The following is a 26390-nucleotide window of genomic DNA, read 5'->3' as shown; positions in this document are numbered from 1 at the left end:
TCCCCTGCTTATTCAAAAATCCATGTATAACTCTGGCTCTCCCCAAACTTAACTACTAATAGCCTGCTGTGGCTCGGAAGTCTTAACAATAACACAGTAAATTAACATGTATTTTATACGTTATAGATATACACTGTTTTCTTACAGTTAAGTAAGCCACGCGGTTACATTTCTATCAGCCAGTTCCCTCACGTGGATGCGTCTTCTTTCAGGGACGCTTAGGAGCGTAGAGTTCCGCGTGTGGGAACAAAGTGGGGTCTGGCCCTAGCAGATCCGAGGCTCCAGGTGGGCTGCATCTTCATTCTTGTCCAGACTTTGAAACACCTTGAGTGAGTGGAGCACGAAGGCTGTCCTTTGCCACCAAATGTAATTAAATACTATGCCAACAGGGGGCAGAGTTATCTCACAAAACCAAGGCCTGTTGGTTGTGTAAAGGCCGGGCCAGTTCGCACTGTCAGCCCAGATCTAAATCCTGGCGGTGCCATCAGGCTGGCTTCAGTCCTTTCAGCAAGGTGAGAAACAAACGTGGTGAAGACACACATGTGAAGCAGGCGCTTCCCAATCTCTGTGACAGACGCACGGCATTCGCACTGCTTTGGAAAGCACGAACTTTTTATTTTAGAAAAGGTTTAGATTTACAGAAAAACTGTGGAAATAGTACAGAGAGTCCCCATATGGCCAAACCCAGTTTCCCCTGTTGCTACCATCTTGCATTAGCATGGTGCATTTGTCACAGCTAATGAACCAAGGCTGAAAAATCACTGTGAAAGTCTATAATTTATTCAGATATTCTTAATTTCAACGGAATGTTCTTTATTTGTTTGAGAATGCCACATTACATTTACTTAGCTGTCATGTCTCCTTATGTTTCTCTGCTGGGACAGTTTCTCAAACTCTCCTTGTTTTTAATAACCTTGACGGTTTTGAGGAGGACTGGTCAGGTATTTGGGGGAATGTTCCTCTGTTGAGATTTGTATGATGTTTTTCTCATTATCCTACTAGAATTATGAGTTCGGGGGAGGAAACTCATAATTTGGGGAGGTGAGGTGCCAGTTTCATCTCATACCATCAAGGGTACAATGCTAGCAATATGACCTATCATTGTTGATGCTGACCTTGATCACCAGACTGAAGGTAGTATCTGTCAGGTTTATTGCAAAGCGTTTTACCTCCTTCCCATACCGTACTCCTTGGTGGAAGTCACTATAAGCAGCTCACACTTACAGGGTGGGGAGCCAGGTGGCCCTCCTGGAGGGGGCAGTGTATACATAAATTATTTGGTCTCTTCTTCCACATTTATTCCTTTACTCTGTCCTTTATTTCTATCAGTATGGGCTCATGGATAGTTACTTTATATTTTGGGTTATAATCCAAATCCAATTTTAAAATTTAGTTATCAAACAGTTTCAGCTTTGGTCATTGGGAACTCGTTCAGTTGCTGAAGTGCCTTTTTTATTCCCCCCCCCAACACACACATTTTGTTCTTTTTTTACAATCACTTCCTTACTTGCTGGCTCTAAATGAGGCTCCAGGCTCGTCTTCTCTCTTTGGTGCCCAGGCCCTCTTATCAGCTATTCTTTCCCAAGGAGAATGGCGTTAGAAACAGAGAGCGGGGCACCAGGCTGAGGTCCACTGTGCACACATCGCGTACCCCTTTTATTCTTCCAACAGCCCTGGAAAGTTGTCAGCCCTATTTTATAGTTGAGCAACCTTCGCAGCCTTGCACAAGCTCCCCCAGATTGTAGAGCCTGGCTGGCCTCGGATTAAAGGTTTTGTTTGATTAATGAAACCCTAATCCAACAGCTTTTAATAGTATCCTCATTCATTTTGCTTATGAAAGGTACAAATTATAACCCATCCTCTTCAAAAGGTATTTATAATCACATTTTTCCATGTTTGAAATCATTCTACTTATGTGTATGTGAAATTAAGTTTTTATGAAAAATATGTGTAATAGGCATACATGTATAAAAGATATAATAATATTATTTTATGTAGTCTTTTTTCACTGTACCATTGGGGGATAAATGCTTAAGGAGGTCTAGAGATAAAATATTCAGGTGCCTGTGTGGCAAGACTCATTTATTTATTCTATCCTGTATTTGTGTCAGTGTGGACTCCTGGGTAGTTATATTTTGAGTTATTCACACATTCACTCAAAACACACTATTTGAGTACAGGGACTACGTATGCAAGTCCAGTCCTATTGGCTACCCACAGACCGCTGCAGGGATCCAAGCACGCAAACACGTACGATAGAGGCGGTTCGCATATGAGGGCTGGAACAGCAGTCTAAGCTAGCTGTCAGAAGGCCCAATGCGATGCAGGGGAACAGACATCCACCTTGGCTCTGGAAGAAAAGCTGGATTCCAGCTGCTCGTCTGTGCTGGCTGAGCTGCGGGCTCAGGCGACCTGTAGGAGCTGGCCCTTCCCATCCGGTAATCGGAGGAACGGAACGAGGGCTGGCGAAAACACACTGCACAGCGCCAATCGAGCGCTGCTGGTATAATTAAACTAAACACTCAGTTTGATAGGAAGCGGTAGAGCAGAGTGGTTAAAGGCATTGACTCTGAACTTGGAAAACCTGGGGTCAAATTTGGACTTTTATCAGTTACACCACCTTGGGATAGTTGGGATAGTAAGTTTCATAAACCCCATAAGCCTCCATCAACTCACATGTAAAATAAAAATGATGGTAACTAAGCTTCCTTCCTAAACTGTTATGTGAGGAACAGTGCCCGGAAAAGAGTATTTTCAATAAAGGAGACTATTTTTGCCTTCCTGTGTCCACTCGCTTGGCTTCAAGCTGTGTACAGCTGTCAGTCGGGCCGTCTCCAACCCGACACCGGCAACCCGGCAAGGCCAAGACCAGAGTGTGTGTGTGTATAAGATCGTGAGCAAGTGGTAACATTTAATTAAGTAAGATAAGCATAAAAGAGTGCCTATGGTAGTAATTATTACAAACTACATCCATGCAGTTCTTTAAATTTCCAAAAATTATTAGCACAATTTAACCAAATAAACTAAAAAATGAAATTAACATTTTATCACAAGATCGAAACACACAGAGTGTGGGATTTCTTTCTAGGCAGATGAAAATGTGCTAGAGTTCGTGCTATGGCTACATAGCTTTATGAATATACTCAAATTCACTGAATTGTATCCTTCTAAAAGGGTGAATCTTATAAATGGGAACTATCTATCAATAAAAATTGTACCTCAAAAAAAAAGTAAGTAAACATATCAGATCTCTAGCAGGAAGCCATGTAAATATTTGGAAGAGAAAAAGTAAAACAAGAAAATTTCCAATTTTATCTCAACAGAGGTTGAGAAGTGGTAAAGCTATAGCAGTGCCCAGGTGAGGTGTGAGAGAAATGTTTCATTCTATTGTTTAAAATGGACAATGCGTGAACTGTTCCCCTCTGGCTGGGTTCCTGAGTACACTTGGCAATTCACGCACCATTCCGGGCTTGAGATGAGGGTGTAATTGTTCAAGAGTTACAGGAGGCCGGACCGGTGTGTGGCTCAGCTGTTGGGCATCGTCCCTCCAAGTGCAAGGTCGCTAGTCTGATTCCCAGTCAGGGCACACATCTGGGGTGTGGGTTTGGTCCTGGGTCTGGGCACATCGTAACGAGAGGTAACCCATTGATGTTTGTCTCACATGTCGAAGCTTCTCTCTCTCTTTCCCCTCCCTCTCTCTAAAAAAATAAATAAAATCTTTTTTCAAGGTTATAGGAAAAAATGCACACAAACTTATCTCAATAAGCAAATCTGGTTATACCATAATAACATTTAAGCTAAAGTTGAATAGCAAAATGGGTCACTAAGAATGTAAAGAATGCACACACGTGTCCTCCCCCACCATCGACATTCTCGATCAGAATGGTACATTTGCTGCAATCGATAAACCTACATTGATATATAATTTTCACCCGACGCCCACAGTTGACATTAGGGTCCACTCTTGGTGTTGTACATACGGTGGGTTTTGATTTATATATAATGACATGTGTCCACCATTATAGGATCACACAGAGAAGTTTCACTGCCCTAAAAATTCTCTCTGACCCCCTTAATTCATCCCTACCTAACGCTGGCACCCACTCATTCTTTTTCTGCCTCCATAGCTTTGATTTTCCAGAGTGTCAGATAGTTGGAATCTACGATACGTTACCTTTTCAGATTAACTTTGTTTGCTTAGGAATACAGGGTCCGGCACAAATAACGCCCCTTTTTATTACTAAATATTTTATTACAACATCATAAGCATGGAATTGTGTAACATAACAATATCACACTCAAGCCCACCATATGACATTTTAGGTGAAATGTTCACACTGCTGTGCATCTCATGTGAGACATTCACGTGCCCTACCAACCACACTCAAGCAGATGTTACTTCTGCCAGACCCGGTATGTATTTAAGTTTCCCCTATGTCTTTTCGTGGCTTAATGGCTCATTTCTTTTCAGAGCTGAATAACTTTCCATCGTCTCGATGTACCGGAGTTTATGTACCCATTCACTTACATGAAGGACATCTCAGTTGCTTCCAAGTGTTGGCAGTTACAAATAAAGACGCTATAAATACTCACGTGCAGGTGTTTGTGTGGTCGTATTTTCAATTCACTTGACTACATCATTGAGGAATTGCAAGTTAAAATAACAATGAGATACTGCTACACATCTATTAAAGTGGCCTAAATCCGAGACGCTGCCCACACCGAAGGTGGCAAGGACGCGGAGCAGCAGGAGCTCTCCTTCGCTGCTGGTGGGACAGCACGAGGCACGGGCACTTTGAACGGCAGTTTGACCATCTCTTCCAAAATTCAACAGCTCACCACGTGATCCAGCAATCACCCTCCTTGGTATTTACCCGAAGGAGTTACAAATTCACTCTTTATATTAGCCTCTCCCTTAGTTTTGCTCATTTGATATTTCTATTCTGCACTACATGTGCCTCCCCAGGTGTGCTATGGCGGGGTGAGAAGAGCAGATGTGGACTTGGTGTGGTCTGAATTCGAATATTAACAGTTTGCCAACAGATGCCATTTGTTCATTTATTTAACAGTTATTTAATTAACTTCAGCATGCCATGACCTGTACTAGATAAAGAATAGAGATTAATGAAAGATGCCCTGGAAGAGTTAAGAGTTAAAACCAATACCAAGCAAAGTATGTGCTAATATCCAATACGTGTTCTAATTACAAAGGTGTGGCAGAGAGAGTTCAGGTGAGGAGTTGAAACGGAAAGGTTTCACGGAGATAGGGAATTCTTGCTGCCTAGGTAAATGGAGACCGAGGGGGAAGACACTGACAGAGCTGACTGAAAGCAGACGCACCGAGGGGGACGTGCACAGCAGCTCGTTGGGAGACTGTTAGTCTGTGTTGTGCACACAGCCTAATGACAGACTTGAGAGGAGCGCCTGAGAGGACAAGCTGCTCCAGCCCTTTCCCGATTCTCTGTACTCATTTCCTTTCAAACACTCCATCTCAAATAAGCACGGCAAAGGAAGAAAATAAGTAACTTGCTATTGCTTTGCTGATCTGAGTTTCAGCTTGCTTTCATTTATCCCGGGAGCATGTCTGCTGCTCGGAAGAGTGTTCGGTCTCTCTGGGCGCAGATAATAGATGGAACATGCAAATTGATGTTAAATACACAGGACTGGCTCCTGCCAGTACTTTGAGGGTGCTGCTGCTGCACTTGCCCAACCCATTTAGATGGTGTGAAAGAAAGTGGTAATAATGTTTCATTATGTATTAATTCCTGCTTTCATCTGAGAACCTCAGAGCATGTTACAGACATTATTTCTTTCAACATCTCTGTGAAGTAACTTGAGTGCTGTAGTAACTGAGTCACAAAGGGGTCACAAAGAACTGTTCAAAGGTCATGTGTCTTCAGTACGGAGTGGAACCTAAAATAAGTGCATTGTCATCACTGGCAATAGACTCTCTGAAGCTTCCTCTTCAGTCCTCATTAACCAAACCCTATCTTTGTAAAATGCTTGAGACCTTGACTTACACCACTTTGTCTGACCTCCAGGTTTTCTTGTTGTTACTAATTATGTCCATCTGCTCAAACGCCTCGTCTGTGCAGGACACTGGGGCAAGCAAAGATGTGGTACTCCAAAGAGGAATTACCTGCCTCACGGTGGTGATATGAAGTTTAATTGTATTAATTAATGTTTGTAAAACACTTAGCAGCTCTTAGATTAAAGGGTCTAATACAAAGATACAGAGTCTCCCCATTAATTACCAAGGAAAAGAGCTGGCTCATGGCTGTCTCTGTTGCTCAGAAGCTCTGCTCTCAATGATCGGGCTTGGCACGGGTTGTGACTTCTTTTCAGGTGGCTTGGGGTGGCCCATAAATCCACATTCAGAAAAGCCTCCCTTGCCTTTACTTCCAAACATAAAAAATAAAAAGCTTCTCTCTAAAGATAAGGCAGCTCCCCTTCTGTGAAGCATAACTTAGTTGTCACTATAACAATTCCAGGTCATTAAAGACAGTCTATAAAACAAAAACAACCATAAAAAGAGCAAATGCCCAGGCAGAAGCCTAATGCCAGTGTATTAAATGTTGAGAACTTTTAACCTGAATATTTAGCTGTACAAAACAATACATATGCAGTTGTAACTACTAAGAATTACCAGAGACTGCTACAACCAGAGTGGGCTTTCAGAATGACTAAATTATCCTCACTGTTTCTCAGGTGAAGAAAAAGTTCCAGGAACACTGTATAGTGACTATTCCAAGGTTACAATCTGTGAGAGGTGGGACTCAAATCCAATGCTCAAGTCTTAGACAATACACTTCACACAGCAGTATACTGTTCCCCCCCTTTGGCGAAAGGGTCAGAAAACAATTCTTTGAAATATTTGTTCTAGAATATTTAAAAGAAGATTTCATTTGGGAAGTTAGATTCAAAGGATGTTTCCAGAACACCTGAATTCTGTAAAGCCATGGCCATATCACATAATCGTAAGGCAAGATAGAAAGGGCTTGGGATGTGGCATTGCCCGTACCCACTGAGGTAAAAATCTCCACTTGGGGAACAGAGGAAACTGCAGGGGCTGACGGAGGAAGTCCAATCCAGTAGGCAATTGAAGCTTATGGTAATCTTCCCTATGGCTCAGGAGAGCAGTCGGCCACGGCAGAAGGGAAGGGAGGCCGTAAGAACCAAGAGGCAATGTTTTGAACAAGCAGTTAGAGCCCAGCAAAGACAAACACCTAGCAGGTGGTGCTTCGAAATCCAGACAGGAAGCTGGCTCTAGGAGTCTGTCCTCTAGTGACCAAGCTCAGAGGCTTGAGGCCTGGGGCAGTGTTTCAGTTCTGGGTAGGAGCCTGGCAAGAGAATGGAAGGTTCTGAGGTTTGAGGCAGGCTGCCAGATAGGAACCTGGTTACAGTAATATCTCCAGGGAACCTCAGGCTTGAGAAGGAGGTAAGAGTCCTATTAGCAGAATCAGGGCAGAGCATCCAGTCGGACTGGTAGTGTGTGTGACGTGGTGTTGAGCAGTGGAGAGCGAGACTGGGCTAAATCCAAATCCAAGACACCCACCATGGGCCTGGGATGACCTAGGAACAGGGCTGAGCCCTCTGATGGGAATCCAGAACAGGTCTCTGCTGGAGATGGAGAGAGAGAGAGAGAGAGGCAAAGCAGAGACTGGCTGTTGGGATTCCCTGTTTACCATCCTTCCTAATGCCCATGTGGGAATGGTTTATGTGAGTTTTCTCTTTCATCAGTGACTAAGATGCTCTACAGAGGGGGAGGAAGACTCTCAGTGGGTCAGTCAATGATATTTTGGGAGGGAGAAGAGACTGAAATTAACAACCAGAGAAGTTCACAGCTTTATTTGTTTATAGTGTACGTCTTTCAATGCCCTAAGCAAATGGGTAATGGGAATTATTATTTCCTGATGGATCAAAGAATGGAAAGTGGAACTGATACACTTCTAGTCCTGAGACCCTCCTTGTTAGTGTGGCATTGAAGCCTGCTCTCTGAGGTGTTTTAGCTCTCCATGTCCTCCACTACCCTGACAATGCACCGAAATTAACAAAGTAAAAACGGTGTTGCCACGCAAAGGCAACTTGAAAATCAAGATGCTCAGATCCCAGCCTGATCGCTGTTCTTGTAGAAGCATTCGGGGGCTGCCACTGTCTCGGCAGCTCCTTCCTTTGCAAGTCCCAATGAGACATACCCCTTTCTTTCTGTGCCTGCCACAGGCATATTACTATAGGTCTCTCCCTGCTGGAAATTGAGTTCAGTCTTCTCCCCCTTCTTCTCAGTCTTCCTCTGGAAGCAGGGCGCTTGTTGTTGGCTGGCTGTGTGTTTTGTTGTGGCTGTTTGTTTACGTCTCATTCGCCTCACGGGTGGTGGCATAGAATGCAGAGGTGTTTGGCCAGTGGTGCTTGTCAGTCACTCCAGTAGCTTTCCTACTGCATACGCACTGGTCCCAACCCAGACCAACCACATCAGAATCTCTGGGGGTGCAAACGCAGCTTCTGCAATTTATGACAAGTAAGGGTTACACTGTGCTGGTACTGTTTTGCAAAAAAAAAAAAAAAAGGAAAATAAAAGAATAAAGTCGATCTGTTGTCATGCAAGATGTCCATGATACACTAACTACAACGTTAATTTACAGAATTCTACGTAGAATATAATTCCGTTTTTGTAAAAGCAGAACATGGGTAACGTGTGTACGCTGTGATGCATTTAAGGCTGTATTTGAACAAAGGAGTCCTTGGACTTTGGGGATGTTAGCCACTGTTCCCTGTTTCGCTCTGTCCCTCACTCCAAAACCACTGGTGCATTGAAACCAATTCCAGCCTTAGAATCAGACAGTTTATATTATGACTCTACCATTTAGCAGCAATGGAAAATTTGGCAAGCTACCTAAGTGCCCTAAGGTTTAGCCTTTATCTGAGTGAAATGAAATATCTTTACTACTATTCTGTTCAATGGGATTATTGTAAGGATAAATAAGATAACCTACACATACTTGACCTAGTGTCAGACCAATTATAAGAATATTTTAATAGGAAAAGTTAGTAGTAGAAGTTGAAGATAACCATACTTGGGAATTTTTTCTTCCCTAAAAAATATAAAGTGGAAAAACCAAAATGTTTTTATTAATCTTCCTCAATGAGGCACACATGCAAATTGATTACTTTCTTGAAGGGCATCAGCCTCTTTGGACTAGAGCATTCAGAACAGGCCCCCAGACTCCTGACACTTCCCAACCCTGGCCTGCCTGCCAACTGAGCATGGCTATGGGCCACCTGCCAGCCTGGTCCCAGTCCCTGTGCCTGTGACAAAAGCTGGGTGGCTTTGGGGAGACTGGTGAATCCTACAAGTACCCAATTGCCTGGGGAAAAACCCTTGTGGGAGGATGAGCCAGCTGATCAGAGAAACTCAGGTATGTCCTATGAAATGTATTTGTAGGTGCTCATGAAGGAGCTTATGTTGGGAATGGGAGATTGAGGAAGCACAGGGGGGTTATCTTCAAACACGTGACTGCTTGTCATGTAGAAGGATAGGGTTGACACTGACCTAGTGAAGCCAAGGGTTAACAAGTGGAAGCTTCTGCCTAGTTGTTTAAGATTAAGGACGTCGATCCTCTTGATTGTGGTGATGTTTCCACAGGTGTCCACCTGACATGCTTCATACTTTGTTTGTTCGGTTTATGATAATGCTATTATACTTCAGTAGAGTGTGAGCCTCAGCGTCTGACAGCTTGGGCTCCAACGAGTGCCTTGCCATTTATTGTCAGCGTGGTCTAGTACAGGCCTTTTAACCTCTCATAAATCTCTCAGGGTTGACATGGCGCTAGGCCATATCGCACAGAGTCACCCTGTGGTCAACATTTGCTACTTTTGGGTGTTCTGACTTCTGTGAAGTTCTTAACACTGAAAGGGGCAGTTTAATGTGAGGGTGCCAGGCTCAGGAGGGCAGTTTTGGAGTGCCAGCCCCACTGTGTAATGTGGGCAACCTCAGCTTTTTAAATGAGAGAAATTCAGAGCTAGGTCATCTTGGCCTTGGAAGAAGCATTAGGGATTGGCTAGTCTGATTCCAATCCAGACGTCCCATCCTCAGGTGTCCCAGCCTTCCTCTCCCTGCTCACCCCTCACAGTGCCCCTGCATAAGGCACCTTCCCCAGTTGGCATTCTCTGCTGGCATCTGGCAGCCAGGAGCTTGTATACTAAAAATTATTAAATGGCCAAGTATTTTGGAATAGAATATGGGAAACACATTCACTTCCTACCTCTTATTCTCCCACTATGTGATCTTGAACATATCAGTTCATGGCCCTGAGCCTCAGTTTTCTCACCTGGAACATGAGATGGATACTCTTTTCCCCATCCTTGTGATACTGTAAAGGGCTCACAACTGCTTGGCACAGTTACGGTAAGTGCTCCATGAAGGGAGGTCACGAGGCTGCCATAGAGTGAGCATCATATGGGCTGATAGAGGTGAAAGCAGTATAGAGTGGAGCGCCTGGGTCTTCAACTCACAAACCTGTGCGGGTGCTGGAGGGCGCAAGAAGAAGTGCTTTCTCCTCCTCCAGATAACTTGAATGCACTTAGGCCATGGCTCTCTGGAGGCCATGCGGCTGCCTTTGCTCCCTTAGTGTACGGTTTTTGCTAGTGCCCTGAATTCCAGTGCACTTAGTGAAATGTGCTACCTCATTGACTAGCCTTAATTTTGCATCTTCAGGCTTTTTTGTGTTTTGCTTTGCTCTTTTTAACCCCTATGCTAGAACAGATGGTCTCAGCTTATACCTTCTCCACAACTGAACATTCCATGTTTCTGGTCTGCCTCCTCCCTCGTAGCACCGATGACCCCTCTCAGCTTGTACTCTGCCCTCGGTAATCTGTGACTGCTTCTGGGTGGGCGCCCCTGGTCTGCTGGGGCCTCCTTGCCCAGGAAGATGTTAGGCATCACGAGAGCCTTGCACCCTTTTCCCTCTGTCCCCACAATCTCTCTCTCTCTCTCTCTCACACACACACACACATGTACACACAGACACACACACACCCCATCCCAGAATAAGCCTTAGTCACATTTCCATTAGATCCAGTGACAACATTTGCCTTATCATTCCTTTCCATGATATTTCTTACCAATTTTACCAATACTTTGTAGGGCCTATTGCTAATTTCTTCAGTCCCTTTAGCCAGATTCCATCTCTTAACCCAGATGTTACTCATAAAACCTCATGTTATGGTTCACAGTATTTTCAATTATGTTAAAATATTTGATGACATGCCTGTGTTATGAATGAAAAGTTTTCTGAAAGACTATTTGTTTGTATTTATTAAGTAGCATACGTGTGTATTTACAGTAATCATACCTAACATTCACTGAATACTTGCCATGTACCCAACACGGCTGTAAGTTGTGTGAGTTACATCGTTTTCCTGTCTCCCTCTTTATAAAGCAGTTACTTTTATTATCACCACTTTATTTCAGCTTTAGAAATTGTTGGTAAGGGAATAATCTTGGATATATTCAAAATATACATATCCAAAAATTTATCACAGCATAGTTCAAATTGGACCTATCCACTAAGACAGAATATTATGCAACTGTTGAATATGACAATTTTCAAGAATGGTTAATAACATGAAAAAAGTAATAAAATATTGGGTGAAAAAGATGCAAACTTTACGTGTAACACTAGCCCAATATTATCCACGGATGCATAAACAAAAAGAAAGAATACAGCACAATTCCAACAGTGGCTATCTGAGTAAAGAAATTCATTTTTTGTTTGATTCACTTGTCTATATCATCTAATTTTCCACAATAAACAAGCTTTAATGCCATAATAAGAAAATGTTATTTTAAACATTTTTTTGCTTAAGCATAGTTTCTTTAGGTTCTACATAACCTCTACTGAGCCCAAGTTTCTTGCTTGCCCCCGTTGGGAGCTTTACACCGTCAATCTCTTTGGCATGGTGCACGACTAGAAGTTAATACTCTTTCCTAAGATGAGGAGCCGGAAATGTAATGCAAGTTTATTACAATTACACAGAATATATCCAAGAACAGAACTTGTGGGCTTCTCTTTGTGGCAGGAAACAAATCCTCATTAAGGATCCATGAAACTTCCTGAACAGCCCTGAAAAATGAGAACTTAGCTGCTGTGTGTTAGGCCTTCTGGTTTCCTCCCAGGCGTTTCCTGCTCCCTGCACACTGTTCTTTGCTCTCCCTCCCTGCCAGCCCCTGGCCCTCCCCACTCTAATTAGCCCTGGTCCTCCAGATTGACTCCCCTTCCTCTGATCTTGTGAGCCAGTACAGAGCAACCCACCTAGATTCCAGGCCCACTGGGTCGCCCTTGGGAAAGTGGGGATCCCCAAAACATCACCTTTGACTATGGAAGAGCTTGGGTGAACAATTGACTTCATGACAAAATCTGCTTCTTTCTCTGAGAGAAAAAAATAGTAAAGGCAAAATCTTTCATCCCAATCGCAGGCAATAATGGACCTTTAGCCATTATTTCTGGAACACAGTCATGTGCTCCTTCACCGTGGGGGGAATAAATCAAGCACGAGAGAAGATGGGGCAAACCGGAGACACGGTAAACACAAGATGCACAGGGCTGCTGCCGGCATAACACGCATACTGTTTGCTGCAAACCTTTCTTTTTCACGGAGCAAGAGTGCACTCTAAAATAATGATAGAAGTATAGTAAATGCGTGAACCAGTAATATAGTCATTTGTTATTATTATCAAGTATTAAGTACCGTACGTATTTGCACATACTATGCCTTTAGACGGAGGGCAGTGCAGTCGGTTGGTTTCCACCAGCGTCACCCCAAACAGGTGAGTATTGTACGGAGCTGCGGCATTATGATGGCTGCGATGTCGGCATGTCATTAGACAACAGAGGTTTTCAAAGTCCTCGTATGGGGCCGCGGTGGTACATGAGGTCCGTTGTGGACTGGAAAGGTCAGCATGCAGCGCGTGACTGCATTGAAAGCACATAGATTTGGAGTCCCCCCCAATCCTGAAGCCAGGCTCCACAGCTAGCTGGGGGAGCTTGTGCAGGGCTGCAGGGTTGCTCATCTGTGAAACAGGACTAATAACTTTGCTGTTGGGAGAACATTTTATTTCTAGGCCTTCAGAGTTGAACAACCAATATTCTAGTGAAAGGAGACTGCATAAAATAGTTTGATTACATCTTTATTCTTTCTCTACATGTTTTCACAAAAGTAAACTTAATTCCATATACACATGAAGTAGATACTTTTGCAAACACAAAGGAATGTGATTACAAATACCGTTTTGGCTTTCATAATAACTAACCCCCTTCTCTTGTATTTGCATGTTTAAGTGCCTACATCAGTCCGAAGGTAGCAAATACAATGATTTATATATGTAGTCTCTGTGTTCCAATAATGTGCATTGAATGAATGTGTGAATAAGCTAAAAAATGAGTCTTGTCACATAGTCACCTGATTATTTTATTTCTAGACCTCCTCAAGCATTTAACTACCCATATTCTAATAAAAGACTACATAAAATAGTTTGATTATATCTTTGTTCTTTCTCTACGTGTTTTTCACAAAAGTAAATAATTCCACCTGTACTGTAAGTAGAATGCTTTTAGCACACACAACGAAATGTAATGACAAATGCTTTTTGAAGTCATAATTTGTACCTTTTGTAAGTAAAATGAATGCAGATACTGTTCAAAGTCAATGGATGGGGGGCTTGCTTTAATCAAACGACACCTGCAGCTCTGTGAGCCTCGGTGCAATCCCAGTTCCTCAGCCTCTGCGAATAAAGCAGTGACCTGGGAGTTCTCGAATCTGCCCAGTTCCTCAGAAGGTCCTGCCAACTCTGCATTGTCCAGTTGGTTTTGCAGTCAGATGTCTTATGCTGGCAGGCACTGGGCAGGCAATGAGTTCTTTCCCTGTAAGTTGGGCACAAAAAGATCGGCATGGGAGCAGCCTCCTTCGGGACAGCTGCTCTGACAGAATGCAGTAAGCCAGGAGCAGGCAGAAAATCCTCTGAGCAGAGGGTGACTCATGGGAGGAGTTAGTTCAGTTTGCTAAGTATTGGCATTTGCTGAGTGAAGGTGTGTACTCAAGAAGGAGTTTTAACCTGGAGAATCATTAACTCTTTCAGTCAGCTGGTGTTGCCGCCAGTGGCTCTGCAAGTTCGTCCTGGGAGCGTCTGCTCTGGGAAGGTCGGGGAGGAGGCGTGGAATCACTTTTTCATGGGGAACCACTTTGAGAAGGGCCAACATGCTTTGCTCAATGAAGGAGAAGAGAATGAGATGGTAAGATTTTAGCCACATTCCTCTCTTCCCGTTCCTATTCCCCAGCTTTCAATACTGTCACACACACATACACACACTTCTCTGCAATTGGATTTTGGCATTATGTGAGAAAAAAATTATGTCTGAGAAATCTTTCTGACCTGTATCTGTAAGTGTAACCTCTGACAGCAGAAATGTGCTAAACTGAAAAGACTGTCTTCATTTTATCAAGAATGTTTTCTTTTTAACATAAAACAGAAAGGGGGAGAAGCACAATGCCACTTTATGATGCATTTTTGAGCCTTACCAGTCAAACAAGTTCTATTCAAAACTTCTAATAATTTCAGCAAATTCCTAGGGCTGAGGGCAGGGTATTCCCTGATAGGAAGAAGCAGAACCTGAGCAGGGAAATAAGAGAGCAGCTGGGTCTTTGACCTTTCTCTCTGCTCACAGACCTGTGTTCACAGAGACTGTTGGACAGTAAAAAGATATAAAATATTAACAATTATCAGCCTACACACATTTCTGTTTACTTCTAGAATTTCACCTGTGGCTCTGTCGTTATAGAGGTTGGTTAGAGAAAACTTTCTGTAGTTCACACTCTCTTTCATCTTTGATGTGTTCCCATCGGGGGAACTGCACAAAAATCAGAGATGACTCTTACACTCTTGCTAAATTTAAAGCTGTATTTCTTAACTACAATGTAATCAAGAGAGAGTTAGAAATGCATACTTCTGTTTAATAAGGACTTTCTGCTAATTGTGTAAGCATATTTTTTTGTGTGCCAGTAATGATGTAATTAAAATGCGATGCTCTCATTCTATAATAGCATTTTATATTCCTGGAATTAATATGTAAATAACAAACCTAAAAGATATTTACTTAAAATGTTTTCTTGGTTATTTGCTTTAGCTTTGACTGTTAAATTCTTTGTTCTTAAAGTGCTCTTTCAAGTCTAATCTGCTTACTTGTTCCTATAGCAACAACATTTTTTGGACCTTCAAAAGTAGATCCCTTCTGCTATCAAAGCTGAAAATTTGTAAGGGACTATAAGGCACCCAGATTTTTGTGCCTTTCTTAGCCATCTCTTTACTTTTTTTAAACTTGACCTAAATGGCAATTGCTTTTAGGACCTACACAAATGTCACCAGAAATGACCTTCTGGCCCTATCTTTATTTTTCCAAAATATTTTCTTTAGAGAATGAGTACTCCATTACTCTCTTAAGCTGAAACTTTGATTCCCATCTTGAATGCTACTAACCAGAAGTCAGGGTCTCCTTCCCTCTAAGTTTTTAAATTCTCCCTCGAATTATCAGATCAAAACATACCTATGTTTTCCCCATACACTTATTTCTGCTCCTCGACAATTTGTCATTCAACAGTCATTAAAAGTGTACTTGCAAATAGACATTTTCAGTTCTACGGAGACTACTATCCCTTCTGGAGCTTACTCATTCTTGCAAAGCCATTTTGTTAATATTCATCTTCATAATAGCAGCCCCCCCTCAATGCAACAGGGCGTCCACTCATTCTGTATGCAGCTGGAGCCCAGTTAGGAGAGAGCCTTTGATATGGAAAGGGACACTATGTTTTCTGGAGAGGAGTCGCTTGGCCAGAGTCCCAGTGGAGGTGCAGCAATTAGTATGCACCCTGTTCTGCCTGGAAAAACCTGGCCACCTGCCTGTTGCAGTGCCTGACACTCTGTCCCTTTTTAATGAACTACCCCACTCCCTTCGCCAAGAGCAGTGAACTTCAAAAGTTATCAAGATATCTGAAATGTATTCCATGTGTTTTCACAATGATTTTTAGTTTAGGAAATATATTTTAGGCCACTAGCTAATTTAGTTTTCAACGACACCCTGGGAGGTAGGCATTATGATTTCCCATTGTGACTCTGAGGACACGAGTGTACTTGAGGTCTGGCTTGTCTAAGGCCAAGCATAAATGGGAGCTGAGGCGCCACAGAGGTTAGTATAAGTTGGTAGCTCTTTTGTCTCTGGACCTGAACATAGCTCACTGATATACTTCTCATCTCTTCCCGAGGACATTGTACTCCAGTCCCTCCCTTAATAAAACAAAGCTTAGGAGAACATATGGTTTTTGATTCCCAGGAACCACCCTGTTATATACGATTAGTGTTTTCTGAGGAAGCCTGTCTCCCCAGACTTCAATGTTAAGCCTTTTAGAAAGACGAGACTACCTAGAAGTGTGTCACACCAAGGCGTTCACAGGTTCTTGCTTTATAATACGTACTTGGCCTTTGCAGAAGTCACTCCTCTGATGATAGAAATGACTTCGAATTTCAAGAGGAAACAGCATTGTGGGGGTTAGTCCTCAGGGCAAATAGAGAAGAACAGGACTATTTCCAGGCCTAAAAATAGTCCTTAGGACTATCTTTCATTCCAGTATGAAAGAAACAGAAACTGAGGAGCAACTCTGAGTGACCTGAAATTAACAACTTTAAGTACAAAATGAAATAGGAACCAATAAAGAAAGAATTTGTTAAAGGGGCAAGGAAGGAAAGGAGAGACATTGACCTCTAGAGAAGGTTCACCCAGATGACTCAGAGAGGCCTTGGAGGAGAAACTGACTTCCGGACCGCTCGGGGACCAGACCAGACACTTGGCTCCCACCAGCCTTGGGCTAGCCGCTTGCCTGCTCTAGCCTCAGGTCTTCCTATCTGTGAACTAGGAGGGGTCCTTTCACCTTACCTGTCTCACAGGCTCTTATGAAGTACAACTGACGTAATCTGTGTGGGAGAGTTGTGAAAAGTATAAAATTCTGGAGAAGAGTAAGCTGCTATTACCTAAACAAAGATGAAGGAGTCAGGGCTTCAGCAATTAGCCAATCAAATGAATGCTTCCCCAAATGAGGTCTTCTCTTCTCATTAAATAATGAGAAGCGAGGAATGCACACTTTGACCACAAGCTAGAGAGACCACTTATAAATGGAGAGGGGCTGAGTCACCTTATAGCCTGCCTGGTAGCGCCTGCCTTGGGACACCACCTACCTGTCTCAGGACTTAGTTTCTATGAGCATCAGAGGGCCTTTGAATTCTGATGGTGCATATTTATATTTTGAAAAGTCTTAGAAATAGTGAATACTCATTCCCTTGCAGCCTGGCTGAACAAATATATCATGGTTTAATTGATTCCAACATTGCTCACCATTATCCTTAGTGACACCTTAGTGAAATCAAGCTCCGTTTGGAAAAGTGTTTTGCTCCAGTAAGACTTGTGTTAAAAGTAACATTCCCTGACATTTTTTTCTTTCTTAAGTTTTAACAAATAAGAAAAAAAACCCCTTGGATTATTTCTTCTGATTATAAAGATAACATGTTATTGTAAAAATAGTAAAATGACATATGAAGATCTAAAGAATGAAGTAAATATGATTCATGAAATTTCCACTCAGACATGATCAATATTATTATATTAGTGACAGCTCCTTCCAGACTTAGAAAATATGCGCGCACAAAGCACATCACTTTCTAATGAGCTTACTGCATCTTCACATTATCTGTACTCTTGTAATTACTTGCATCTGCTGTATATGTGTCACGGAAATTCTCTGTAATGGTGTGCTGCTGTGCGTCTCTTCCCGACTCCGCATTCAGTGATATCACATCAGTAGCTTAAAATGAGTAATGTTGGGAGTGTTTGCCACAAAAATCGGTGAATAGGACTCCCACCCTGCTCCACCAGAGGGCAAGTTGTTAAATATTTACCAGCACACAACTGAATATATTGTTTCCTCAAGACCTATCTTTGTTCCCCTCATGATCCTGTACTTGGACATCTCCAAATACAACGGAGATATTACATTTGGATATCATCCATTTGTTTGCACAATGCATCGTGCCAAAGAAAAATCAGTCACAATCTATTCTTAACAGAATGCACACATATACTCACAAATGTACGTTTTTAACAAAAAATGGAGTCACTTCATCTACATCTTTTTTTAAAGCTGACCTTTTTATTATACCTAAAAATATTGTGGATATATTTTCCTTTTGGTAATTATAGCTCCACAAAACTACTTAAATATTTAAATTGTGTTTTATCTCAGTGTCTAAACTTTTATATTGTAAAGACAGGTTAGCTAAATGACCAGAAAGTACACTTAAAGGGGTCGACACTAAACTGGAAAGGGATAAAATGAATGAGCTCCTCACTAATGCTGAGGAAATGGTGTTTGAATGAATTCTGCTACATTCAGCAAATCTTTCATGTTGCACACTTAGGTTATTTCTGAACGTTTGGCTGTGATGGACAACTTTGCACGTGGATTCTTACCTATTTGTCAGATTATTTCCTTGGCATCACGTCCTGGACGTGGCATTGCTGCATGGAAGGGGGTGTGCGTTTTCAATTTTGATTGACACATAACGCCAAAGCGCCCTCCTTAGGGTTGTGGTTGCACTGATTTCTATTTTTGATTACCAATCTTTTTTCTGAGAATACTTGCTTTCTCTACCATACTTGCCAACATTAAGCATTATCAATATTTTGAACTTGGTTGCATCTCGTATGTGAAAATGATACTTTTTGGCTGTATTATTTTTATATTTCTTTGAATTGAAGTTGAACACATGTCTATATGTGTGTTGGCATTTGTACTTTTTTGACTAGAATCTCTTAATATAATCACCAATAGTTTAGTAAGTAGTAGGCTAGGTGACTAAAAATTATGGATTGTGGAACAGCGAGAGAAACTCTTCTTTTTTAAGATTTTATTTGTTTATTTTTAGAGAGGGGGAAGGGAGGGAGAAAGAGAGGGAAAGAAACATCGATGGGTGAGAACAACATCGATCAGTTGCCTCTCACACACTCCCAGCTGGGGACCTGGCCCACAACCCAGGCATGTGCCCTGACCGAGAATCGAACTGGTGACCTTTCAGTTTGTGAGATGACTCCCAACCCACTGAGCCACACCAGTGAGGGCAAAATTCTTTTTTTTTTTTTTTTTTAAGAGAGAGAACGTGGGGAGAGAGGGAGAGATACATGGATGGATTGCCTCTTGTACAAGCCCCAGCCAGGACAAACCCTGACCAGGAACAACCCACAAACTAGGCATGTGCTCTGACTGGGAACCAAACAAGCAACCTTTTGCTTTGCGAGACAATGTACAACCAACTGAGCGACACCAGTTAGGAGGAGAAACTCTTTTTGAACGTCCATGTTATCTCTGAGAACAGCAAGAAGTTAGCCCTGCCACAGACACTAATATGGCAGCCGGGTGGTGTGTGGTCTTTGCCACATTGGAAGTCCTGTCGTTCCTTCAGCATGAGCTGGGGACATCTGTTCTCGCCAATTATTTGGCTCACTTTGATAGCTGATGTTCATCTTTTCTTCTCTAACACCAGGGAGCAAAAGCACCTCCCCCACCTCAATAGCCACTTATTTATTATGCTTTATGAGCACCTCCTAGTTGGTTGCCAATGTTAACTAGTGAACCCGCAGATCTCATAGTAGAGGAATTGTGTTCAGACTGAGACATTTTGTCAGTTGAAATGTTCAGGAAGCTGGGCCACCAGCCAAGTCTAGTGTCTTTATTTCGATTCATTGCTGCAAAACTCCCATGAAGTCAACTCATCTTTGACAGAAGCTCTTAAAAAGTAAGATTTAATTGCTTCTTGAGAACAGGGACCCTGCTTAGTTCACCTTTCTATGGCCTCCCCTTTCCCGTTCCCAGTACCCCCAAAGTTAGCACAATGCTTGGCACAAATACTCCAGGCATATTTTATGATGTTGCCACTGCAAGCTCGATCAAGCAGTAATTTAGAATTTTGAGAGGAACAAGGAGGCAGCAGAGCTCAAAGGAGAAATAGAGCAATTTAAAGAGAAACCTAGGAAAATTTATGTTACTTATTTGAAAAGGTCAGTCATCTTGTGAACTTATCAATTGACTCCTCTCTTCCCCAAGCATAAACAAAGCTTATTCTTCAGAGTTAATTAGCCATACTACACTATTTTTCTATGAGATGCTTTATTCTGTCCTTTCATCCATTCATGTATAAACTCAACAAATATTTACCAAAACGCTTCTTTATACCAGGAATCCTCTGTTTTAACCAAGAAGAATTTCAAGTGAATAGCAAATAGCTTCTGTTTTCAAAGAGTTCACAGTTGAGTAGGCACGACTGAGAACATAATTTGTGGGGCCCTGTGCAAAATGAAAATGAGGTGCCCCTTGTTCAACAAGTATTAAGAACTCAGGATAGCTGTGGCAGGGCATTGAACCCAGTTCAGAGCCCTTTTGAGGGAAGGGTGCTGTGTGCCTGCAAGGGCTGCATGCCCATGAAGCTGGCCCTACAAGTGGGGGATGTAGGGGTGCAATAAAATCAGGGGGATTATGCATACAGAGCTGTGGGAGCACAGAAGGAGTAACTCAATCAAAGACAACTTCAGGGTGAAAGATGTCATTTAATTTCCCTGGCAGGGTAGTTGAGGGTCAGATTGTGAAGGCTTTATAAGACATCCTAATGAATGTACATTTTATCTTTCCTGATGATTCCCAAACACTGGCCCATGGCGAAACTCAAGGAGTACACGAAACATAGATTCCTAGGACTTGTTCCAGACCTATCGAGTTAGAACCTCTGATGGTTGGGCTGGACTTGGTCAGAATGTCTAATACTAGCCTGGCGAATGCAATGGGGAAGCTGCTGGAGGATTTAAAATGGGGAATGTTCTGGTAGGATTTGCCAATCCAAAGGATGTTACATCATGAGGTAAGGAAGATTGGTTGAAGGAGAAGAGACCAGGAAAAAGGTGTTTGAAATAGCCCAACTGAGGCATTCAGGAGGAAGCTATCACCTTGTCAGACAGGACACTGAGTAGAGAATAGATTTAAGAGATATTTAAAAATGAGAGTTAAAAAGACTTTGTGATTCATAGACTGTGGGGTAAGAAAGAAGGGGTAGTTATTAAGGATGCTTTTAAAGCTCCTAGTTTGTACAGTGGGAGAAGATGATGCTACCATTTAATCTCACAGGGAGAATTAGGAACAGGTTGGGAGTGGGGATGACAATAGTAATAGCAAACACTGATATGGTGATTGATCAGGACTAAGAACTTTTCTTATCATAATTTATTTAATCCCCTCACCATCCCTATGTGGAATTGTCACCTGTCTTCTATAGGTGAGGAGACTGAGAAATAGGGAGATTAAGCAATGTGACCACATTCATTTGGCAAAGTAAATGGGAAACTATGGCTTCAGTTCCCACTTTAAGCATAGTGATTTACTGCCTCTTGGTTTTGCTAAATTCTGGGTGCACTATTTTACTTATTAACAGCGGCAAAAACAGCAGGTATTATTGGAAAAAAAAAAACACATTAGGAGGCTGGAGACCAGCATTATGGTGTTGGCTTCACCGTTATTAATGCTTACAACCTTAAAGCAAATCATGGTCATCTCATTTGACTTCACCTCATTTACAAGGTGGAAATAATAACACGTTATTGGTTTGAAACAGGGACCAATGCAGGTGGTTTCTTGAGCCCTCTCCAACAGCCACAAAAAATATGATGTAAAAGTTTTAAAATAGGTAGCTAAAATTGCAGCGGAACATCTCACAAATTTAAGTGATACTCTTGATTTTTTTCAAAGCACTGTGAGGTTTTTTTAGTCAAGTAAGGGAGAACATATCTGGAGACATAAAGTAGGAACTGGAAATGTATGGCCATTACCGTGTGAATTATTCATAAATAAATGACTAAAGAATGAATTTTACAAGAAACAATAACCAATGCTGAACCTTGTAGAGTCCTCAGGCCCTCAGAGAACACAAAGCACGGGGACGTGGCCTTAAAAAGAGTTGGTGATTTGGTGCTGTGTGCAGCGGAGATTCGTTCCAGGATGCCAGTTTCAAAACTTTGTGGCTATTTCTTCACTCCGGCTTTGTGAAGACTGGCCAGAGTGAGACCGTCTACCTAAATGGCTTACAGCTGTTTCTGGGTGCCCATCATGTAAACTTTAAGTGGGCTCCCTGAAACCACAGCCTGGGTGGAGTTGAAAGACAGCTCAGAACACGGTCTCCTCAACTCCATCCTCAGCCTAAGCCTACTCTTACGGACCATGAGCACAGCTATGCCCTGGATGCCCCCTTAGAAGAAGAAGAAGAACAGAGATGAGGCTCAACTATGCTTCGTGCTTTCTAGAAACATATTATGTCCCCCAGCTTCAGGCCAGGGCATTTTCTGATTTTACTTGTTGTACCCAAGGCCCTGGCTGAGGCTATAATCACGTAAGCATTTTTAGAACCTATTAGCTTCTTGTGGGAGTTGTGGCTGGAGGGTTTTGGAACTAGCACTCAAGTCTTAGAAACAAGTCTCAGAGGTCAGTTCACAAGAATTCAGTTTGGGTAGATGAGTGGTTATTTCTATTGCTTTTTAATGAAAAAGTAGGTTAGTTTTTATGGCACACATTTACCTACAACTTTGCCCCCTTTCAACTTGGAATCACCAAGCTGAGGCTCTTTCAGATGGGAGGATAAGCCGCCCTGTGTGGGTTTTTCCTTGGGCCAAATCCAAGAGATACTTTTCTACTTCCCATCTTCTCCAACCACCCAAATGGGACCTGCTTGCTCTTGCCAGAAGATATTACAAACTTCCTCTGCCAGACACGTCTTCATGCTGATACCTGCCCATCGGAATTCCGCCCATCTGTCAGAAACCACCTTACGTCTGACTTCCTTCATTAAGCCATCTGGGAACTCCTGGTCATAGTTAATTACTTCCTTGTCTGGAGTAGGTTTCAGTGCTTACTACAGCTATTTTCACTAGGTTTTATAGTAGAGTCATGCGTCTATCTTTCTCCCTCAGCTGATTGTGAGTTACTATTTGTAGGGACTGTGTCTTATTTCACGCCTATATCTTGCATGTAACACTGAAGTTACTTAATATGTTTCTGATAAGGTCAATTGAAGATTTTTTGTGCAAAATATTATCAGAGTTTTTCTATTTTTTTGACTCAGTTGAGTTGTCGGTCCCAATTTTGCAAAGGGAACCACTGAGAAGTTACATAATTTATCTAAATCTGGAAGCGAAGAATTAGCAAAAACAGAACCTGAGCCACGGCCAGTTGACTCCAAGGCTCTTGCCCTAGCTCTAATAGTTGTACTATCTCAGGCCTTTCGAAGTGGCTTTCTGCTTCCACTAGCAAAAACACTACCGCCACTGCTACTGCTATTGCACTCACTATCCCTACCAGCATTGCTACCATTCCCACCTCTGCAGCACCCACCACGACCAGTACTACACCACACCACTACCACTGCTGCCACCACTGCCACCATAACTACTACTACCACCACTACTTCTATTGCCACTGCTGCTGCCACTGTTACCCTTATCACCCTACTGCCACTACGTCAGCCAGCACTATTACTATTTCTACCACTATTTAAACCCAAGACAGGGTGAGTTAGATTAGCAGCTGTTTTATAGCTTGGGCTCCCATTTTGAACTTTGAGAAACAAAACATCCAGTCTCATTTTATAGAAGTCAGAGCTCTCTGATCTTTTGGGAGAAGTGACTAGGAACACAGGTGCTGGAATCAGATGGCCTGGATACCCCTTCAGTTTTCAGCCACCCATGCATGCCTGTGCCACGGAAGTGCTCTCTGCTCATGTTCTAGCCCCTCCCCCAGAGGTGGCCTTCTTGGTTGTCACTCAGTGCTGGCTTCTAGTGTGGGGAGAGAGAAGTATCTGTTGCGACTGTTCAGCTTAGTCACAAGCAGTCTCTTGGTATCAGAGATCTGGGGGTGGTCTTTATCAGTGTTCCTGCTCACCCTCTCCAGGGCAGGCAGCTGCGCTGTAGTATCTGTAGTTGGCTTGAGGTGGAGTTTCCTGCCCTTCCCCTGGCAGTTACTTAGGCTTGATTTTATAGAATCCTGGTTTCAGGATGACAAGTGGAAAAGGGTTTTTGTTTCTATTCTTCATCCAGTGTAAATGGATTTTTGCTTGAGCCCTGGGAGAGGATTTCCTACTTAGAAGTAATTGACCTTTGTCAGTTTGGTCGCACTGGTCTTATTCTCAGACTTCACATGGGGCCTTCTGATAACTAGGGTTACACGGCCCTGTGTGCTATGCCAGTGGAAAAAATCATTTGCTTTTCTTTCAAAAGTCTCAGCAAAACACTCCTAGTGCCATGCTCACTCCTAGAGTTGGGATCAGAGTCACATCAGCTGAGGATGGTGAAGGGGGTGGTTGGACAAGAAAACTGGGCACTGGAAACTGTTACCGGGGGTGAGATAAATGGCAACTGGGTGGTCTGAACAAAAATACAAGTGGACAAACTCACAACCAGAATTCACCCTGATAGTTAATAAATAATAGTTTAACCAAATTGAACTGACAATATTTGAGGTGGTTAAGTTCCCCAGATGATTTAATTTGCAAGAAAGAATGGAAAAGATAGAGCTTTCCTGCTGGTATTTTAGACATCTGTGAAGAGGTAGAAAAGGACTTTTAAAACAATATATTTATTTTCTGGTTTTAAAACTGAAACATAGTTAATGATTAAAATGTGTACAGTATAGAACTAAAAGAAGAATCACAACGATGCTATCACCCAAGGCAAGTACCATCAGTGTTTTATTCGATACATTTATCTCCCAGTCTTTTTGGTTTATGCCTCACCATTTTTCAATTAAATTTGAAGTCATAATGCATAATTTTATGGTGTTTCTCTTCACTTCATATTATTTCACATATATTTTCCCCGAGTTATTAAAACTATTTCATAAATATAACTTTAATGGCGATATAATATTCTTTAATGATTACTCTGTTATATACATAAATTGCTTTCTATTTACTACAACTACTAATAGTGCAGGGAACATCTCTGCATATAAATCTTGTCTGGGTTTTGTATAAGCTGGAGGGATTGATTGTTTGAAGCAGAGTCTGTTTTTAGTGACCTTTGTGTGTCTACACATTTGTGAGGCCATATGGGTTCAATACCTGTCTCGGGAGGACAGATCGGGCGTAATGAGGCATTGCCATGAAGGGATATGATTTTTTCTGTTTCCACATTTAAATTTTTTTTTTATTGTTATTCTATTAGAGTTGTCGCAATTTCCTCCCCTTTGCTCTCTTCTGCCTAGCCCACCGCCCACTCCCACAGTCAATCCCCACACTGTTGTCCATGTCCGTGGGCCATTCATACATGTTGGCTAGTCCCTTCCCTCTCTTTCCACCATTATCACCCTCTGTTGTCCTTTCTGGTTGCTGCCAGTCTGTTCCATTTTTCGTATTAGCCCATTGGTGAAAGACAAATACTGTATGATCTCATCTGTAAGGGGAATCTAGTGAACAAAATGAACTAAGGAGCAAAATAAAACCAGAGGCACAAAAGGATAAGATTTTGTTGCTCAGTAACACCATGTTTGCCACTCTCCACCCAAGAGACCTGTGAAGAGGGAGTGCGTCACATAAAGTTGTGAAGCTTCTATTTATTTAAGGGCATTTTAGGCAAAAGGCATCATGTACATATATGTAAAGAATCAGTTTGAACCACAGAAGGTTCATAGTACAGAGGTGAATGGGGCTCTAGCAACAAACTAGAGGGACCTTCATGTTTCATTTCAGAAAAGCTTCTAACATAGCGGCCCCTTGCTATTTCTACCCTAGAAAGAATAAATAAAAGCTAGAATTCCTGTTATTGTGGTATCAAATTCTATTCCCTGTGGTCATAGCTATAGTATCTATCCTTCAATAATGGCCCAATTATGGGGGCTTTGAACCTTAAGGGTATAAAAGCAAATCCTTTTCTTTCTGAACTTTTACACAACATCCCAAAGCAAAAATAAATTATTTTTGAGTTTTAACATCATTGAAATAATTGCCTACAGAATTGCCTATAAATAACTTGGCCAATTGAGAACAGCAGAAGAATGTGTGAGTAAAAGTGGAGTATTTCATTACCCTCAAGGAGGATATACTTTTCTATTTAATTTTTAATGGCTTTATTTTAAAACCAACTATTTACTACTATATCTCCAATGCTTAGTAAAATGCATGGCAAATAGTAAGTACACTCTATATTTTTAGAATACATAAATAAATTAATTATGGATGAATGTAGCTAGTTAGAATTACATTACAAAATTAT

At 42.0% G+C, this 26390-nt stretch overlaps 1 protein-coding gene across 2 annotated transcripts in view; it reads left to right on the top strand.

Annotated features, from left to right (window-relative positions):
• The first annotated feature begins 13992 nt into the window (after window positions 1-13992).
• The window catches only part of ATP13A4 (ATPase 13A4), a 121864-nt gene continuing 109466 nt past the window's right edge, over window positions 13993-26390 (top strand). The window contains exon 1 of one of the 2 annotated variants that reach the window (XM_053918220.2): window positions 13993-14285. In XM_053918220.2, coding sequence (XP_053774195.1) covers window positions 14223-14285 — 63 coding nt within the window. In that variant the 5' untranslated portion in view covers window positions 13993-14222. The remainder of the gene's footprint in view (window positions 14286-26390) is intronic. The other variant, XM_024556340.4, reaches the window with a different exon arrangement.

This window comes from Desmodus rotundus, chromosome 2 (genome assembly GCF_022682495.2).
Source record: "Desmodus rotundus isolate HL8 chromosome 2, HLdesRot8A.1, whole genome shotgun sequence".
In the NCBI taxonomy this organism is placed as follows: Eukaryota; Metazoa; Chordata; class Mammalia; order Chiroptera; family Phyllostomidae; genus Desmodus; species Desmodus rotundus.
This window is presented reverse-complemented; position numbering and strand designations above follow the sequence as displayed.